Source organism: Thunnus albacares, chromosome 19 (assembly GCF_914725855.1).
Source record: "Thunnus albacares chromosome 19, fThuAlb1.1, whole genome shotgun sequence".
NCBI lineage: Eukaryota > Metazoa > Chordata > Actinopteri > Scombriformes > Scombridae > Thunnus > Thunnus albacares.
Window position 1 is genome coordinate 18,008,684 of NC_058124.1, and position 15,383 is coordinate 18,024,066.

At 43.9% G+C, this 15,383-nt stretch overlaps 1 protein-coding gene across 2 annotated transcripts; it reads left to right on the top strand.

Moving 5' to 3' along the window:
* The first annotated feature begins 1,295 nt into the window (after positions 1-1,295).
* efna1a (ephrin-A1a) lies at positions 1,296-15,122 on the top strand. 2 transcript variants are annotated; one of them, XM_044336441.1, is made up of 5 exons: positions 1,296-1,657; positions 12,591-12,886; positions 13,392-13,457; positions 13,577-13,678; positions 13,795-15,122. In XM_044336441.1, exons 1-5 carry the CDS (start codon positions 1,560-1,562, stop codon positions 13,920-13,922), a joined length of 690 nt encoding a protein of 229 aa, XP_044192376.1. In that variant the 5' UTR covers positions 1,296-1,559; the 3' UTR covers positions 13,923-15,122. The 2 variants fall into 2 exon arrangements, with proteins under 2 accessions (XP_044192376.1, XP_044192377.1); XM_044336442.1 differs by having other exon boundaries at positions 13,798-15,122.
* Positions 15,123-15,383: the final 261 nt, after the last annotated feature.

A 15,383-nucleotide genomic window follows, 5' to 3' on the forward strand; every position in this document is an offset into this window, starting at 1 on the left:
TCTGGCAATATGGCTCACCAGGCTGAACGAGCTGCACGCGGTCCAGATTATCCATGTCAATGGAACAGAAAATGAGAATCAGGATGTATGTATGTATGCTATGTGTCTGACGGTATGGAGGTTATATGCTTCCAGTTAGATGTACAATCGTATTTGATTCTGTACATTTCTGTTTTATGATTTCAAAGGCTTGATGGAAACTTTGAAAAATCATATTCAAAGTTTATTTGTTTGACTTCCATATTACAAACGTGCACCCTCAGAATAAATGTAAAATTCCCACACGGTTATAGTGGCCACTAATGTTCTCATACAAAAGAGTCACTTAAGAGTAGCCGCGAGATAAAAATATCAACTTCATCAACTGTATCAACTGCAAGAAATCTCTATGCAAACACATCAGATGTTGCCCAACCAGTACTCAAGTGTAGGTGGTGTACTTCATGGATAGATAAGAACTTCGGAGAAAAACTTTACAGTTTCATCACATTCGAAAGTAGACAAAGCAACTAAAACGAACGCACAATGTAAAGCCACCCAACGCAATAACCCTGTGCTTAATACTGTTGGGACACTTGTATTCAGGTCACTATACAATATGTTGGCACTGTGTCAGAGAGCTGTTTATTATATGAGTCTGTGTTCTGTAGTCTTATTCTACTGGATTGCAATTTATTGTCCATGTTTTTTGTCTAATCCTTTAGGAGACTGATGCAGATTAAGCCTAAACAATGTTTGCAAATAGTGTTTGCAAATGCATTGAAAATGTTTAGTTTACTTACAAATAAACAAGGAAAAATTGTGAATAAATTAAGTGATTTCCTGTTTTACTAAAAAAATATTTGAAAGTTAACTGCAGAATATTAAAGGGAATGACTTCTATTATGGTTTATAACTATAGCTATTGTCAAACCACGACCTGCTTACCTTTTTAGATTTATAATCCTGCAGGGAAGGTTAAACAAGTATAGGCAAGTGTGCTACAAAAACTTAATCCCATCAAGTTTGATAAGGTTACTGTAAACACATTCAACAAGTGCCTATGGGTATGATACCGCAAAATGTTGTTATAGAAATTAGAGAAAATATTTATTTGGATGTTGCGTTGTAGGCTTATCCATCCATCATATCTTCTGGAGACGCAGTTACAACAACACGTAAACATACAGTAATGCATTTCTAGAGAAAAACGATCGGAGCTCGCGTCTCTCGGACAGCCCTCTGATTGGTCTCTTCTGGTACACGAGGCGGGGCTCGCGACTGTGGGCGTTTCACAAAACCAGCCTCCACGCAGCACAGGCTTTCATTCACTACGGATTTGTTGGGTTAACCTGATCTCCTTACAGTTTTCATTCCTCTACGAATCTACTTGCTTTTTGCTTTTAAGAACTACTGCACGCTTAAAGTGTTTTATTTTTTAGCGTGCAGTCTCCAGGTGCGCGGACGAGCCATTTTTCGGTAAAGTTTTTTTCTTTTTTACTTCTTTTTTTTTTTTTTTTTTTTTGCACAACCTACCTGAGTTGTGTTTTCCCCTCTGCACGCCTCCACTCCTCTCCACCATGGATTTGGTTTGGATTGTGGGCTTCGTTGTGAGCGTCTGCGCCTGGTTTGCTTCAGCGGAGCGGCACAGTATCTACTGGAACAGCACCAACCCAAAGTAAATATCTGCTCTCTTATTTGTTTTACGATTTTAATTCAGTGCTCAGTGCTTCTGTTCATTAATCAATGCAAGGAGGGGAAGAAAAAAAAACAGATTTTGTTTGGCATCTTAAATGTAAATAAACTTTTATCCAAATTCTCAGCGCAGATTAGATCATTATGATCCATATTCGGATGCCTTTGAATAGTTGCAACTCATGCATATTCAACGAGGTTGTTGTGATGAATTTGTGATGGAAGCAACCGGCTCCTGTTGTCATGATAATGCAAAAGGGTTGGGAGTCCAACCCCCCCACCCCCCACCTCCCCATCTCCCCTTGGGCTCGAACCTGTTATTATTATGCTTTTTACCTGTAATACTTTGTCTAACCTGTTCAGATTTAATCCGTTTCGCAATATGTGTACCTGTTCCACGGGATTAGTTACATCAGATTATGCCATCTATTTATCTTTCTGTGTGCTGACAGGGAGCTAGTTAAACAGCTCTTTCTTTGGAGGGAAGAAAGCTGCTTTAAATGGGTGAAGGTGGGGGTTTTGTGAACAGAGAAATGCAGGGAAATATATTCTTCTGTGGAGCTCAGTTTTTTTCATTTTAGGACACTTAAAGGCGTGCTTTATGAATACATCTCCTTTTATGAACTCTTTTTATGCACATGTGTTCTTTTTCTACATTTTTCTGAGTTAAGTTATTTGCAGGACTGCCTGCAGCGAAAATGTAGCCGCATAGTGATACAACACTGTTAAAAGTCAGCAAATCTGTGTTCTTTTCTGTCAGGTTGGTGCTGTATGTATCATGAGATGAAATCCTACAGGGGAGTGTTTAAACTTTTCCCTGGGAAGGGTTGTAATTTTTGTGTGGCTTTTCCAGGTCTGACTCACAGCAGAACGTGTTGAAATATCTGTTGCAATATCCTCTCCATCTGACAGTGTCCTAACCTCTGTGTGGAGTGGGAGGTTACTTTATCTCCTAAATCAAGAGATATCACTTGGGGTTTACGTGGCTGTCAGGGAGACATAGGGGTGTTCATATTTCAGGTGGTAAGACGAGTATTAATGGTGTATGACAAGAGACAGAGGAGGTAACCTGAGGCCTGCCCAGTAGGTCACGCTGTGGGAGAGAGATGGATTGCTCAGGGAGGAGAAATTGGAGCTCAAATTGTCAAGGTTAGGGGCCGTTCGGGAATAAGTGGGGGTCAATTAGAATTATAGTTGATGATGGCCGGGGTGAAATGGCTCAGGGTATGAGGAGGGTTAGGTTTACACATCCGCAAACAAACTTCTACATGCACCCACACATAAACACACCCATGTACACACACAGGCGGGCAAGCACAAACAAAGACTCCAGGCAGACAACTATTCAATCACAAAAACCGTACACTCAATCACAGCAAGCGACGCCATCTAAATCAATCAGTGTTGGGTTCACACTCTATGGTTTGCAGACACCCAGATATTCAAATATTCTCCCACAAGCTTTCCACTGTTTCCCTCCTGATCTCCCCCTGTGGTAAAAAATACAGCATTTACTGTTCCCAGAAAGGCCATAATTACAGTGACAAAGCCTTTCACTGAAAATCAGAATGAAGTCCCAGATGGAAAGGCGTTTTGTTGTATCCCTGCCGCGGAACGACAGTGGTCGTCCCTGTTCCGTAATCCGTCAGTTTGCACTTGCTATTTTTTTCCGGATGACTGTGCTAAATCTCTGCCTTTGGCTACTCTTAATCCTGTATTCGCAGAAAAAGTACAGAGTTTCTGAGATGTTTTCATTTGGTACTTTCATTATTTCCAGCAATCTGCTCCCCCCCTTTGACCTGTTACTTGATACAGTGTGTTGACGTCCATCTCTCTCATGAGATTTTTTTTTCGGGGCCCTCAGTTTATTGTTCCATCCCCGTTGGTCAGAAAGCTGTCATCAATCTTATTGATCTCAGATTGATCACTCTGGTCCATGTGGTGCAGCCTCATTTCCCTCTAATCTTTGTGTTTGTTGAGGGATTTAGCAACACAGACACTCATACATATACATGCACTGTTCTGTTTCCCTGCTCACCACTAATTTGTGCATTTGTGTGCTTGGGGCCCTGCTGACTTCCAAGGTCGTAGCTGCCTGTATTTTAACAACTACTTTGTTTCAGCATGAGTGAATCTATTCCTGTCTTTTTCAGCACATTCTGACCTTTACTTGTCAGTAAAATCATTCAAAAGAGTGAACCTTTGTGTCTGATTAGCAACAGCTTAATCACTAACACGGCTTTATTCCCAGAAAGAGGCTCACCAGTGTGCCCAGTCAGCTCAGATCCTGGGATGCCAGTGTGTGTACGTGTCTTTGTGAGTGGAGTGTCATGTACTGGCTTCTGCCAGTATATGTGTGAGTCTTCACATCTACAATCACAAGACTTGAGTGACTCAAACACTCTTATACACATTAACCCAGTCTCACACACATGCGCCCAACAGTTATAATTGATGTTCACATCGTCCCCAGAGCCCTCTGGACTCTATGACTCCAATGTGAGGCAATAATCTGCTCATTCACTACTTCTCTCTCTCTTTTTTTCCCTTTTTCCCCTGCTGACAGAGCATGAGTAGACCACCTCCACCCACCACCACCACCACCACCACCCCGTCCTCCTCTACCTCCTCCTCCTCTGCTTTGTACCTGTCTCTCCCTCTCTCCAGCACCTCCCTCCCCCTCTTCTTGGCCAGGTTCCCTTTTCCAACTTGGTTCTGTGGTCTCGAGTTTTTGTGAGTCTGTTAACTGTTTCATGGCTCGCTCACACACACACACACACACGCACACACACACATCTGTTGGAGCCACTGTTTATTTTATCATCATCATCATCATCACCTTTTCTGTTATCATAACACATTTTTTTTCTTAATTTGTTCTTACTCTGAAGCCTTTCTAATGAGCTCTTTTAATTTTAGGAAAAACCACAAAATAAGCTTACAGATTGCTTTTCGCCCACCATTGCTGGCTCAGTGGTTTAATTCATTTGGCTGAATATGCTTTTTTGTGCTGTGTTGGCTCAAATGAGAGAGTTATTTAAGGTATGTTTCACCCACATGAAGGATTTTCTTGGTATTTATCCAGTCAATATGGGTGTTTTTGTGGTGCTTCCCATACAAATTGGGGAATGGTCTTCATGGTGAGCAATAGAAAGAGAATAGTAACTGGTGTGACTGATTGGGGGTCAGAGTTCACTATGTGATGAAGTGGCACGGCCTCTATCAATCTGTCAGTCATTCTGTCACGGCGGTGGTCCCTGAATACTGGCTGCCACTCAGGCCGGCCCTTCTTCACACGGCCGTGGCTCTGCCTCTGGGAAACTCTCTTTCTTCCCCCTCCTGTTTTTGGGTCCCCTTCGCTCCTTCACCAGCTTTTATCTCAACTTTACAAGCTGTCCCTTTTCAGTCTATTATTTCCTCACCTCCAACTCTGGCTCTCTGAGAACGGGGGAAGGAGGGAAGCATTCTAAGAGGTGTGGAATTTTTTTATCGTTCTTGGCACCCATAGCGATCCGTCACAAGGCACTTTGCCCTTTCCTTCATGCTTTTTTTTTTTCTCCCCCTCTCAGTTCTCTCCCTTAAAGCTTCCTTCTTCTACCTCCTTCTGAAAAGCCACTCTTGTCTTCCCAGCAAACCTGCTTCTTTTTTTTTCTCTCTCTCTCCTCTTCCTGGTCTTTTCACTTGTCTGTCCGTATATTCTTCTGCCATCTTGAGTGTCTTGCTGAAGTAGTGGAAGTGGTAGAGCCTGTCTGAGAACTCATGAAAGCCTTTTAAAGGACAGGAATTAAATGGCCAAAAAAAAAACAAAGGTAGGAGAAGGTATACATGTGTACTCCACTCCACACATGTGTGCGCATGCGTGTTTGAGAGATGAAAGATAAGACTGGGTATTCACATCAGTGCTTATGATTAGGTGGATGCAATAGATAAGGGATTTCTGCAATTTCCAAGTAATCTGAACCGGAGCTACTTTCCTCGAAAAGCATCCAGGTTTCCAACTTCTCTTCTCAGTCCAGCCTTGGCTCTAAACCCACCAAACAACCCCTCCCCCCATCGGTCAGCATTCTCCTCAGTAAATTCCTAAGTCCATCTCCATCTTTCTCTCGCATCGTCTGTCCCTCTCCCCTCCTACCACCCTTAATCTGGCTTTGTAATCTGTCTGGTGAATTCAATCTGGGGAAAATACTCTGAGAGATTGTCAAACGCATGGTAATCGCCTCTTATAGGCTCAATGATCATTGAAGTGTGTTGACATTTCCTATCTTTACAGTCTGTAATCGTCTGTAAGAAGACTTCAGTGACCATATTGACAAGAGCCAGAGTTTTTTTTTCTCCAAAAGCTGATTCTCATCCTGTTCAATATTCCCACTTCTTGCTGCAGTCTCAGTGGCAGAAGGGCTTGTTTTATTGACCGCACTAGATAATGAATCAGGCCAAAGGTTTTAACTTCCCGCACACGGTCTTCTTGGCGTTACCAAAGTCTGCACACTGTCTGCTGTGTGTTTCCCTGTGAAGTGCTGTACTTCCTGGCCACGTCTTTTCCCGGGAAAACAGCGTATCCTGTCTGCACAATAAACAATACAGTTCTCACACACTTAACACACGCAAGACCATAAAAATCTGGACTCAGGAGTTGATTGAATTTCCCAGGCTCGTATGAGAAATAAACACGTTTCTACTCTGCCAAAGAGAATAACTACATTAGCAGTGATAAATGGTGATTAATTGATTTTATGAGGGATGTGCAACTGTCGGGGGCCTTGAGGATGATTTAGGATCCGCCTCCCCCGCCCGCCCTGCTGTCAAATCTCTGCCTGTCTCTGTTTGGGGTTCTCCTCCGATCACTGTCACCCCAGTCAACCCCACCAATGTTTCTCTGCCCCCTGCCCATCCTCATGCTTCTTCCTTATCTTCGCAGCAGACTTCCCCTACTCCTTCCCACCCTGCTCCTCCTCCTCCTCCTCTGCACTGCTTTACAACTGTTCAGTCCCACACAAAAAAACATAGAAGAAGAAGGACTCCACTAGTAAACAGATGATGTATGATTATGGTACAATTATGAGCGGAGCCTGCACTTTCTTTCTCAGGGTGTGTGTGAGGGAGAGATAGAGTGTGTGTGTGCGTGTGTCCTCCAGACTTATTTGTCAAGTCTTGGTAACTTTCAGTGTATATGTGCTTGAATGAGGAAGAATTAGCCAGCAAGGACAGATATTATCTCAGGAAATGAACCATTGTGTTTGTCTTGTTGTGTAAATAAGGGTCATTGTGTAACTTGCGGTTGTTGGGTTTTTTTTTTTTGGTTTTTTTTTGTCCTGTTTGTTGGATGGCTGGATTTAAAGTCCCCGCAGTAAATGCTGCTACCCCCTAGAGGTCAGTTGTATTATTACATTATCACTCATTATTACCACTAGATATCTGTGAGCAAGAGCTACTACTACTACTACATAAAAGATCTATCTAATAACTGTGGCCTGTACTCATATATTATAACTTCCCCATGGAATTCATTAAACTACAATCTCAGACTGTGTTTGCAGGAGAGGAAAAAAATCACTGAGCTTGAAAGTTTTATCTTGTGGAAATCAATCCAGCAAAATCGATTTTCTTGTACAGATATTTGCCCCCTGAGAAATGCGATGTCAGTGGTGACCTTTATGTTCTGGCCCATATAAGATACAAATAGCTCTGGGGACGGCGTGAGACAGTTGGAAAGAGCATATGTATTCATCTAAGCCTCCTTAGTTCAGTGGAGTCAGCCAATTATTTCTCTTCTGGACTTAAAGCTTTGTCGCTTTGCTCGGCGGCAAAAGGAGCTCGGCTAGTTCAGCCAAGAACGCCGGCAGAATGACCAATGATCCGGACAGACAAAGGTTGAATGACAGACAGAGAACGCTGATTGAGATGGATGACAGAAAGTCACACAAAGAATGAAGGCTGGAATATTATGTTAAAAGGGGGGAAGTCAAAAGAGTCGGACCATATTTGTTTCTATGACGACCCTCAGCATACCCACGCCGTATTGTGCTCGGCTCTGAGAACCGTGGGTCAAAAAGTTGCATATTTGGAATACCACCAGGACAGGTTGTGATTGGTTCAGCAAGTCTGAGGTGGGGGAGGAACAGAGTTGACATGAGGATCTGGTTTGCTTATTGAGTGATGAAAGAAGGACAGAGAGTGGGAGGGGCTGACATTGATGGATGTATAGACAGACAGATGAAACAAAAAGGGTTTTGAGGAATAACATTAAACAATCCTGCTTAACTAAGCTCATAATACACCTCAGAAAGGCTTTGCTTCTCTCTGATATGCCACCTCCCTCGTGGACTCATGTAGCTTTTACAGATATATCTTAAAAGAAACAGTTCCCTGGAGCCCAGTGTCTTTCATTATTCTGTTAACACCTCTCACTTTCCCCTCTGCAACCATGAACACACACTTACACACACACACACACATACATAGTCAGTGTGTCTCTTTTTGAACTACAAAACTCCAGTGTAAAGGAGTAATACCCCTTCTCTGTGTGAGAACAATAGGAGGGGGGGGAAGCTCCACTCTGCATGTCTCACCCCTTACTCTGTACCCAGCCCCTCGGCCCCTGCTCTGGGCCTGCTCTAAGCCCCTGTATTAAGCAGGGTCTGGTGCTGATGAATGGACCCGAGCTCAGCCCCTGCTCCACCCAGTAATCCAGGCTTGGACGAGCCGATTAGGTGGTCCCCACATTCCGGTTCACTCATCCGTGACACAGGCCGGTCACCTTTTAGGTCACATTAATGGCGTGTGTAAAAACACGGGATGAAAATAATCATGTTCATGTGTTTAGTGTATCTGTGTGGGCCTGTTTGAGAGGTTAAGTAGACTAAAGCTCTTCTGGTCTGGTCAGATATGAGTAGTTTGTCCTACAAACTGGACTTTATGGACTAAAATAGATCTGAATTGATCTGTCAAGAGAGTATTTCTGGTCATGGCGTCTGTCTAGAAAAGTTAAAAATGCACTTCTTGCTGACTGTCTTTGTATAAAATTCTCCAGTGCTGACTTGGCGATTGTCCGACCTTTGATCCAGGGTGCGGCCTCTTCGCCTCAGAGGTCCAGCATTCCACAGGGCGATAGAGTACAGAGATGAGAAGGTGATGGATGGATGAAAGGAAGGGGGTAGAGGTGGAGAAGAAAGCAAAATGCTGGCCAGAGAGATTAAAGAAGAGAGATTAGACTCCTGCTCCTGAAGAGGATCCAATAAATCAGGAATTCCTTCTTAGGAGAGGAGGAAGAGTGGCTTGGAACAGTCTGTAGTCTATTTTTCACCAGATTGCACACTCGCATACACAAACACTCACAGATTTGACCACTTGACATTCCCTCACTCCTATCATCGCAGTTCATTACTGGCATTCATTGTCCACCTTATCATGACTGAAACACACTCCCAGATTCCTCAAAGCCCTAGACACGTGACACAGACACAAACAATCACACATTAAAATGTCTCGGGCTTAGACAAACACACATGCACACAATCATCGCTGTATATCTGCCATAGTTCCACAAATCATCTTTAAGTAGACAATACATCAGCTCCTCCATGCTGCTGAAGCTCCAAGCGTCACTGTCATTAAAAGAGAGCATCCTGGGATAAACAATGAGAATAAATAAAGACAGCTCATTGATACAGTGAGAGAAACAGCCTGGAAGGGAGAAAACAACAAGGGACACACACTGGGAAAGACAGAGAGAAAGAGGATTTTGTCTGCCAAAGTGAAGGTGGCATGATTTGACTTTGTTAGCTAAACCTTTTCACAAACAGACCGACGCTCTCTTTGAACTGCGTTACTCCAATCAGTTAATTAAGCTGATGATGTGGAACGTTTCAATGCTGAGGCGTTAGAGGGGAACAAAAGGCAGCAGGATAATTAAAACTATTTGGCATTATTAAAAGGGGCTAGCCAGCCTCCCCGGGTGTGTATTCAGCCTCTGTTCTCTCTGCTAAGTGAGGTATTCCATCAGCGCGGGCAGATTGTGAATAGAGACACTGTATGAAACAGTGGCATTGATAAAGCAACTGTAGCACTCGCATAGAAACTCTTACTGAGAGAAACTTCAAAAGCCATTCCCAGCTCAAGCCCTTTGACCCCCCCTGCCTACCCCCGCCCACGCTTTTCATGCCCTCTGTCTCCCCCCCAAACTCTCTCAGCCTAAAGGGGCTGGGAAGTGGGGAGCAGGAGGGCATAATTAACCCCCTCCAGGGCAACTTTAATACCCTTTTTTGTGTTTTAATTGCACCCCCCTTCGACCCTCTTTTGGTGAACACATTGAGACCATACCACAACCAGTTTGTAATCAGTGCTCGGGGGGAGAGGGAGGGATTGGGTGTATGGAGTTTTGTTTGTGTGTGTTTTCAGTATTTGCAGGGGGATGATAACTCTGTCAGGCAAAAACAGACAACAGTGTTTGTTCAATAGTGTTATCGATTCGACTGGAATTGAAAGTTGCAGGGGGAAAAACCACTTTACCGCCAATCTGGTAAACAGAGCATGGCAGGCAAACTGCAGATAAGCACTAAGCTGTCTGGACCATAGCAAAATGATAATTATTACTCTCCCCCTCCAAAGTTGGCTGGAGCACACTATTATCAGCACAGTTAGATGGAAGTTCCATCAGTATACTAAAAAGGTGCTTGTTTTCTAACAGGCTCATGTTGCTGTTGTAATGGTGTTGCCGGCTAATCTGGTCATCAGTATTGAGGGAATGCAGTCAAGCGGAGAGGGGTAAAGGGATGAGGGGGAGGGAGCCAGAGAGGGCGCAGAAGTCGGGGGCCTGGAGTTTGGAGCCACAGCGTCTGTCTTTTTACCGGGGGGTACCAGGGGAGACCCCTGGCAACAAACAACAACACCAGCTAACGAGCGTCAGGGGCCTGCGCCTGTGCACTTTGATCGTTAGTCACACATATGGACCTTGTCACCCAAACGCAAACTCCCCAAATGCTACTTGTTACATTTAGGGTGTTTTACGAGAAAATGCCGGAGTTCTCAAAGAAAAATATACTTTAGGAAAGAAATGCCCTTAGCTGCAATATTTTAGGGGCCTAAGGGTGTCAGTTTGGCACCCTGTGGGCAGCTGAAAATTCCTTAAGATCTGTAGATCTGGGTGCCCTGGTGGTTTGATGGTTAATGCGCATACCATATAACCACAACGTCCACGGTTTGATTCCCGACTGGGGGACCTTTGTTGCATGTCACACACCTCTCTTTTTCCTTGTTTCCTGTCTTGCTACACTGACTCTCAAATGAAGGTTAAAAAAAGCCCAAAAATTATCTTAAAAAAAAAAAAAGATCTGCTGATCTGATTAAATAGCAGTCAGTAACTTGACTCACACTGGCAGGCTGGCTGCTTCTTTTTGGACTGTTGAAAGCCTGACGAACCGTGCATGTATTCATTGCAAAAGCAACAAAACCCTATATTAGACACACATTCTCAATGTGTGTTGTGAAAATATTTAAGTCTGTCAAATTTCATCCATTCTCAGGGAACCCCTGGTGATCCAGAACAGTAGGAGACGGTAAACTGATAGGCATCGCTTGGGAACTCAGTAGGAGGAGGTGTGTGTGCGTGAGTGTGTGTGTGTGCGCGCATGTGGGTTCGGTGGGTGCAAATACTAGGTAGCTACTGCTTTAGGTTGTTGATAGATGGGAATTACTGGGAAGTGAGTGTGAGTTTGTGTGTATTGCTAGCGGCCAGCTACCACTCCGGGCTGGTGATAGATGGCTTTGGCTGAGAAGAGAGCATTAGCTGTGAGCCGCCCCTGGAGCAGTTACTCAGTCAGGGGGAAGGGGACAAAGCTGAAATACCTTTAGTGGCAATTCCCTGGAGATAAAGTCATAATATCTCTGCAAGGGAAAAACAGGAGGAGCGAGGAATCGTGGACAGTTGAGATAAGGCCAATTTAAACTGCCTCAGAGTCCGCTGAATTGTTATTTAAATGTTGAGAAACTTGTATTGACTTTGAATTTCTTGTGGACATTCGAAGCAAATTAAAATGCGGAGAAGTTTTCAGCGGACACTCTTTGACCTACGTCCAAGAAGAGAGGGAAGAAGTTTAGTATACTTAAAGGCCATCATAAAGAGGGTGGAGGAGTGAAGGGAGGGATGCAGGGAGGAATGGAAGGGAGGCAGACAGTCTGACTGTCTCTCCTCTCCCTCTGTATTTATAATGAGAGGGAGTGTGGTGGGAGACAGCTACGGGCCGTCACCGGACTCATTTTGTATTTGCCTCTCTCTCTCTCAGGCGTTAATGTTTTGGTTAAAACATATATGACCTTTACTTTTATCCGTGTCCCTATCTTGAGTAAACCCAGGTGTGTGTGCATGTGTTTCTGCTCCTGTTAAGGTGAATTTGTCATTATGTATTCAGCTTGTGTGAGTGTGTGAGTGTGTGTGTGTGTGTGTGTGTAGCCCTGCAGATGTCAATACTCATCTCCTGTCTTGACGGGCTAACTGACTACTAATGTTTTTTTGTAAACATCATTCAACTCCTGAGGGACATGGGATCAATGTACACTCAGTGCTAACTCTCAACACAGCTGCAAGCAGTAGCAGCTACACTGGACTCACGTTCATCCATATTTATGCACATGTTCACTGCAAATCACTCTTCCCCTTATTGCGTTTTCCCCCTTCATTCCACTCCAACACACACATATATCTTCTCACAAGAAACACTCTCCCTTTCTCCTGCTCTGTATCTCTCATTCCCAGGCCCCTCAGTCTTTCCTCTGATTTCCCTGTTGTACACTGGCGTGTAGCCGATCAATATATAATCACAGGTTTTGAGGCTTATATTTATTACTGCTCCGATGCTATAACCATGGTTATCAGTCTCCTGCCACTTACGTAACTGTCCTCTTTTGCCTTCTCCTCGCAGGTTTCTATGGGACGACTACGCCGTGGAGGTGAAGCTCAACGACTACCTGGACATCGTGTGCCCCCATTACCCTCAGGGTGAGGTGCCGTTGCTGGATGCTGAGCGATACGTGCTCTATATGGTGGAGCGCGAGGACTATGAATCCTGCAAGCCCCAGTCTTACGACCAGATGCGCTGGGAGTGCGGTCATCCATTTGCTCCTCACGCCCCTGAGAAGTTCTCCGAAAAGTTCCAGCGTTTTACTCCGTTTACTCTCGGGAAGGAGTTCCGCCAAGGAGAAAGCTACTATTATATCTGTAAGTGTCACTACAGCTTTCTTTCAGATTTGTCACTGTGTTTGCCAGTTAGTAGTGTAAATATTTGAAATAAAACTACTTACAAGGGCATAGCGCTGCGATTCGGGTTTGTTTGTCCGCTGACCCTGATATGCTGGAGTTTGTTGGACAGCTCTTTGAAGCCTCACATGGACATAAACCAGGGTGTCGGGTCAGTTTGCCAAGTTTATGCATACTTACTCTGCTAGAATGTAACCACAAAGAGCAAGCAATGTTGTCACCCTGACCATGGCTGTAATTAGATAAACGGCAGGACAAGACACACTTCGCCTGGTCACAGATGGCCTCCTAAAGCTTTGTCCCTGTGTCGGTCTGTTGCCAAGTGTGTGTGTGTGTATGTGTGTGTGTGTGTGTGTGTGTGTGTCTGTGTGCACGCATGCATGAAGGTGGATTAAGTGGCCAGAAGAGGATAAGTGCATTAGTTAGGATGTTAACGCCTGTGTTGTTTCTTCCCTCTTTCCTGCAGCCAAACCTTTACACCACCACGGACAAGAGTGCCTCAGGCTCAGGGTGGACGTCGTAGCTGCTGACGGTGAGTCTTACCATCCTCCTGGCTGAAAGGAGAACATCACAATCAGTTAATAACAGTCATTGTAGACTATTGCAAGACCCAAGCAGAGTAATTGATGCCATTTTTTTCTTTTATTTCAGGCTCTCAAGAGGCCAGAGTGGCTAAAGGAGGCACAGGTGGTGCTGGAGTTGGAGCTGGGGGTGGGGGTGGGGTTCACAACCCGTCCAACAGACTGCCTGCAGGTATGTTGACCAACCCTGTGTCCTTTCTAATTATCCCTGACCTTAAAACAATCCAGCTTTACGTTGGGGTGTAAATATGCGGTACTAATGTGTCTTCTTTATCTCCCATCTTCAAGCAGATGACCCGGTGGTGCGCCTACCAGAGGTCCAGAAGAGTGTGAGGACAAACTCTGCAGTTGCAGCAACATCCCTCTCAACCCTTTCATTGCTAGTCCCGTTTTCATTACTGCTATTGTTGCACTGAGAGTACATGAAAGAACTGCTGTTCGCAGACTTTTTTTTCAGGGACTACAATGAAGACAGTCCGTGGGGAAGAAACCACTGACTCAAAAAGACAGTTTTCCATGCCCAGTGCTGGCCACAGGGAGAGACTTTTGAAGCCTGTAAAGTACAGATGGACTCGCTTGTACTAAATGTGCTGAGCATTTGAGACGAAGTATGTGTGCTTCGTATTATTTTTCAAAAGGTGACAGTATTTTTGCTTGGAATGATCAAGCTCTCCTTGATTTGTAATTTTTGGGGCTCTCTCAAAAAAAACAACCTGTTTGGATGATGACCCCCACAAGAAAAAATGAAGAAGATGAAGAGGAAGCAAACCTGGCCGAAGAACAATCAAGAATAAAGACACAAGCTCTGGTTGAATTCTATAAAATATAAATTTCAATGGAATAAATCCACATTTAAAAGTAATCTACTACCTTTTGAGCCAAAGATCAGTCATCTCTCCAACTTGTACACTATTCCACCCTTGAGTATTGTGTACTATTTGTTGTATTGTTATTGTAATGGTATTGAGTGGCATTGATGTCCCAAGTGATTACTTTTTCAAATGTAGCATCGACAGACACGGAGGCTGTTCTCATGACTACCATTCCTTTGCAAACTCGACCATGTGCTTAAATACTGTAGCACTAATACTGCACAGTAAAAAGACACCAACATACACTCCACAACAGTGTTGCACACAAATACACACAAACACACACACTGACATCAGACGCTCTGTAACACATGACAGACACACTACATTGAACTGTGTTACGTGTACATTCTGTGAAGATAATTTATAACATTTGCAGCTGAGATGTTTAACTGTATATACCATGTGCTCACGAAACGAAATGTTTACTGTTGGTAATGGAGAGAGCTTTTTCTCTCTCCTGGTAGAGTTAGTACTTGTGTGAAAGGGAAAATATGTGTGTTGCGGTGAGAGTAAGATAACGTGCGCGAGCTAGGGAGCGATTGATTAAAAGAGCGATATGACTAAATGTATTTCTGCCAAAAGCAAACACTGAGATGTTGTGTGTACCACAGAGAGGCTGGACTTCTCTGTTTGTTGGATCTTGCCCCTGTATTGGATAAACTGTCCGATATGAAGAGCTGGTATCAAATCTTTCATTACAACAGGACCCAACCCTGAGTATCCTGGTTCTTTCATTTAGGTTTCCAGTTAGAAAACAAATGTACACTTCTAAACACACAGCAAAAGTAATCAGCTGTTCAGAATAATTATCACAGTATTTGGATTATTTGGAAATGTTCTAGTAATCAGTTCACAACAGACAGGACACGGCATCAAACCGAGTTGCCAAGCGCATCTTCACCTGACAGACTGGCTTGAACAACAAAGCACAACAGTGTATGACTACCGCTGAAGTCAGTCTTCTTTTTTTTTTAAAAATCTGAATCCTTGTTACATGATTTT